At 56.5% G+C, this 5102-nt stretch overlaps 1 protein-coding gene across 1 annotated transcript; it reads left to right on the top strand.

Annotated features, from left to right (window-relative positions):
* The first annotated feature begins 217 nt into the window (after positions 1-217).
* cd248a (CD248 molecule, endosialin a) lies at positions 218-4106 on the top strand. The gene is given in 2 exon segments (XM_056575935.1): positions 218-2571; positions 2574-4106. Coding segments are annotated over 2 exon segments (2451 nt in total). The 5' UTR covers positions 218-527; the 3' UTR covers positions 2981-4106.
* The last annotated feature ends 996 nt before the right edge of the window (positions 4107-5102 follow it).

Here is a 5102-nt window from a genome sequence, read left to right as displayed (position 1 = left end):
ATTATTTAAACACCCCTCCCCCCCAGCCCCTTTATTCATATCATCATCCACGCCTCCCTTCTCAAAAAAACCCCCATACAATTCCTTCCCTTAAACTCCCTGCTCCTTCCCTCCCTACCTCCCACCCTTCTCCTCTCGCTATACCTCCCGCCAACCCGCCCTCTTTTCCCAGCCCCGGCTTTCCCCTCCTTTGCCTCCTCCCTCGCACCCCCCTCACTCTCCCAGAGATCTGGGGACAATCTGTACACACTCAACTCCAGCGCACAACTCTTTCACCCAGGCAGGCTGTGGAGAGCACAGCGCTGAGAGCAGCCGGGGGTGTGAGAAGGAGGTCGAAGATTGCAAATGGCAGCAGGATTCAGCGGACAATCAGAAGGGCTAAAGTGAGAAAACAAACACTTTAAAGGATTTTCGGACCAAAAGCAGGAAGGAGAAAAGAAATAGGAGGAGAAACAATTGCAACCACCACACCTTGGTGAAGAGGACTGTTAAAGTTGAGGAGGAGGGGGGGGGGTGGCGACTGAAGTATGGGCTCCGCGGTGCTCTTCTCTGCCACTCTTATCTTCAGCTTCCTGTGGTCCCCCGTCGTTGGAGAACCAGGGCCCCGGGGCCAGGACCTGAGGGAGAGGGACGCCTTGTGCAACGAACACGGCTGCTATGTCGTCTACTTCCAGCGCAAGACCTTCCGGGAGGCCTGGCGCTCCTGCAAGGCGGACGGCGGCAACCTGGCCACCGTCAAGCGGCCCGAGGAGGCGGCCGCCATCGCCGACCTCTTCGCCAACGCCGACCTGAGGGACCTGGGCGCCGCGGTCAACGTGTGGATCGGCCTGCAGCGGCAGCCCCGGCAGTGCAAGCCGTCGCGCCCCCTCCGCGGGTTCACCTGGACCACCGGCGACCAGGACACCGAGTACACCAACTGGCAGGCGGCGGAGTCGGTGGACTCGGCGTGTTCGGGGCTGCGCTGCGTGGTCATGGTGTACGACTCGTCCCTGCCGGCGCGGAGCCGGAACTTTGAGTGGCTGGAGGAGACCTGCTTCGTCCCCGCCGACGCCTACCTCTGCCGCTTCACGTACAAGGGGATGTGTCCGGCGTTGCCGAGCGAAGGCGGGGGCAACACCCTCTACGCGACGCCGTTTAACCTGCTCACCACCATGCTCACCCACCTGCCCCTCGGCTCCGTCGCCACGGTTCCCTGCCCGGCGGGCACGAGGGAAGACCAGTCCGTGTTGTGCATGTCGAAGGAGGGGGACGGCACGGCGGCGGCGGCGGGTTGGTCGCGCGACGGCCCCCTTTGCGCCGCAAGCGCCCCCGCCCCGGTAGCCACGCGCTGGTGCGGGCGGGACAACGGCGGCTGCGAGCACTTCTGCCGGGAAGCGGGCGACCAGTACTACTGCCAGTGCTCCGAGGGCTACCAGCTGGCCGACGACGGGCGGCTCTGCGAGGTCGACGTCTGCCACGGGGCGCCCTGCGAGTCCGAATGCCTCCCGCTCCCGGACCGCTACCGCTGCGCCTGCCCCGAGGGCTTCATGCTGGCGCCGGACGAGGAGAGCTGTCTGGACGTGGACGAGTGCCTGCAGAGCCCCTGCGAGCAGCTGTGCGTCAACTCGCCGGGCTCCTTCGGGTGCCTCTGCCGCGAGGGCTACCTCGCGGGCGTCGACGGCGAGTGCGAGGACGTGGACGAGTGCATGAACGACCCGTGCGAGCAGACGTGCGAGAACACGCCGGGGTCCCACGTCTGCCACTGCCACATGGGCTACTCCGTCGTGCCCGAGGACCCCCGGCAGTGCCAGGAGACGGACGAGTGCCAGATCCCGGGGATCTGCGAGCAGATGTGCGTGAACTACGTGGGCGGGTTCATGTGCTACTGCGGGGAGGGCTACGAGCTCGGGCCGGACCACGTCTCCTGTCTGAAGACGGAGTCGGGAGACGGCCGGCCCACCGCCACGCCCGACTTCCCCTGGTACACTCAACGACCCGACTCCGTGTGGAACCCGGATTTGTTCAATTGGGCAATGCGGACTGAGTGGCCCGAATCCCTGGATTGGCTGACTGACCCGCCTAGTGTCCAGAGCTCTGATGTCATATGGGTGACCAGCGCCCCCCAGGAGGGAACGCCCCTCCACGTCACCATGGACCCCCGCAGTCCAGCGCCTGAACACGGCCCGGGAGAGGTTGAAGACGAAGGAGGCTTCCAAAATGTGTTTCCGTGGGAGTTAGAGCCTGAGCAGACGTCTTCCGCCCCCACCCGCGCAACCCCACCACCACCACCAACCACGACCCCACCCACCCACACAACACCACCGGCCACCAGCCCCACCCCAGATTGGTATGACTACGAGGAGGAAGAGGCCACCAGCAGCGTCCCCACCCTGCCCGCGTCAACCACCGTCTCCGAGGGGGCTTGGAACTGGTTCAGGTTCACTCCTGCCAGTCGTGACCCAGCCACCACGGAGTACGGGGCACCATCATGGACAGCCGTGGATTATAACGTCCCTCCAGCCTCAGATTATCCCGAGGAGGACGAGGCCGAGGGAAACGGCGAAAGTCTTAGAGTGTTATATTCCTCGGAGGAGCCGAAATCGGCAGAGGGAGAAAAAGACAATGGAGGAGGAGGAGGAGGAGGAGGAGGAGAGGAGGAGGAGGAGGAGGAGGAGGAGGAGGAGGAGGCCGGGACGATTTTGCCAACGTCCAGCACACCACCTCCGCCCCCGGGAGGGGAGAGGAGGCCGCCTCGGATGCGGCGCAGATCGACCCCAGCGAGGTGGTGGAGCAGGGCCACAGCACCTGGCTCCTGGTGGGACTCCTGGTTCCCGTCGGCATCTTTGCGGTGGTGATGGTGGCCCTGGGCGTGGTCTACTGCTCCCGCTGTGCCGTTCGGCCCCGCGGTAAGAGCACCACCGACTGCTACCACTGGATATCAGGGGCCCACGACAAGCCCGGCGCCCAGAGCTCCTCGGCCGCAGGCAAGTCCCACGTCTAGGCCGGCGAGACGTGGATTAATAAGACTCTGAGGGAGAGACGCCAACGATGGAGGACAGGACCCACTAAACAATTGTACCGATGTGTATGTACACGGTTGAACGCTTTTCTGTGTCACAACACGCCTACCGCACACCTTTATACCTTAACCGTACCCACTCTTTCGAAACGGTGGAAAATTGATGATGACAGAAGAGAAGGGGCAGATTGAATGTAAAAAAAGAAAATTCAACGACGTCAATGTTTCATAATGCAGAATGCACGGTATAATCTCTGATAGCTTTAGGATTGCACTACACTACACAGTCATTTCATTATGGTTTATATTCAACACTGCCCAATGTCATTCAATCAATATTATTGAGAGCATCTGAACGTTGCTTGGAAACATACTATGTATGAATAATTGTGAAAATGACACAACCATATCCAATTCATATTTCAACTGTAACCACGGACACATTGACAGTGTTGTTAATTGCTCTTGCCATGAAATGTGTTGGATTGCTGAATTAAACTGCATACGGTACTAAGATTATTCTAAACAAGAAACAACCCAAACTGACAACGCACACTCTGGCAACGTCGGTACAAGTCTATCTTGCATTGCATGCTGGGAAAGCTGTCGTTTTAAAACCATTGTTGGCTAAATGTATGTAAATATGTATTTGTAATTCTCCTGTCCTTCTGCTTGTATCACACCTACCACTTGTAGCACCTATTCAACATCTGTCATGTCAGCAGGGTTATTTTAGGTACATTTTGTTTTATGGAGCACATCAAACCTTGTGCTATACAGGGGCTTTTCTTTTGAGGGGGGGGGGGGGTGGTGGTGGTTGGCTCCTAGGGAGTGCTTGCTCCGCCATCCCAGTTCAGATTTACAGGCGGCTTTCCTGTCTGACTTTCCCAGAAGTGGGTTAAAGTGCAGATGTCTGTTAGGAGCAGTGAGGGCAACGGGGTCAGAAGGAGACACTTCTCATTAGATTTCACATCAGCCGTGACATTTTCTCATACATTTATCATCGTTTGAAGCTTTTCAAAAACTAACAGCACATAACTTTTCGGTTCATCCGGAACCACTGGATGTGGTGGCTGTGGCTTTTGGTGCACAGATTGGTTTTGGTTGGGGTGGGTAAGGGTGGGGGGGGGGGGGGTTTGTTGAAGGCAATCCAAATGTATTTTCAGTTGAACTACACGTGAACGATGACCGCGTGGCCACTGTGTGAGGGGACGAATTGTCTATTTATGCCTTTTCATGTTTGAGTACTTTTTATTTTTATTTTTTATTTTCCAGTTTTGAAGCCATTGCTTATTAAAATGCTTCAGAGATTCACAGAGGCTGGTGATTCATTCGCCGGCGGGTTTGTGGGCGCATTTAGCGGTGAACTTTTGACACAAGGTTTGGATAAGTATACACATTCTCGCGGTGCTCTTAATGGCCTGTTAAAGGGAAGGTTAAAGTGACAGTGAGTCAGTCAGTCGAGCACTGTGGACAATTAGATCAACCCACAACAGTCTGAGTATACCCCCACACACACACACACACACACACACACACACACACACACACACACACACACACACACACACACACACACACACACACACACACACACACACTAGCTGCCACACGCATCTTGAATTATATTGGAACGTCGCTTGTGAAAATCATAAAAAATATGATGCGTCTATAGAGCTGGAACATTTGATCGTAACCTTTAGTGGAAGGTCAATTCTGCTTTTACAATTGTTTTGATTGTTCTTTTTAACAACAAGGACCCACGCAGTGAGCTGGCCGCCGCTCTCCTGATTGTGCGTCTTCCCCCGCTGGCCGGACGGCTTCAGGCACGCTGGGATCAGAACCAGGTCCTGGCCGTCTGAGAGAGCGTTGCTTAGGAAGGTCCCAGCCTCGCACCCCCCCAACACTCCTTCTGACCTACATCCCATCATTTCTTCAGTCTCTGCTGCCCAGTGCCGTTTGGTTTTTTAAACCCCGGGCTTGCTTTGCTTTACTCTTTGAACCATTGTCGGTAGTCAAGTCCTCGTAGGCCTTTAGTGCCTTTTAATAGTCTTGAGATACGCCGAGTGGTGAGAAACAAGGTTCATAATAACGTGCCTGTGAA

This window comes from Gadus chalcogrammus, chromosome 17 (assembly GCF_026213295.1).
Source record: "Gadus chalcogrammus isolate NIFS_2021 chromosome 17, NIFS_Gcha_1.0, whole genome shotgun sequence".
In the NCBI taxonomy this organism is placed as follows: Eukaryota; Metazoa; Chordata; class Actinopteri; order Gadiformes; family Gadidae; genus Gadus; species Gadus chalcogrammus.
The sequence above is the reverse complement of the archived record's forward strand: the minus strand, read 5'-3'. Positions and strand labels throughout refer to the sequence as shown.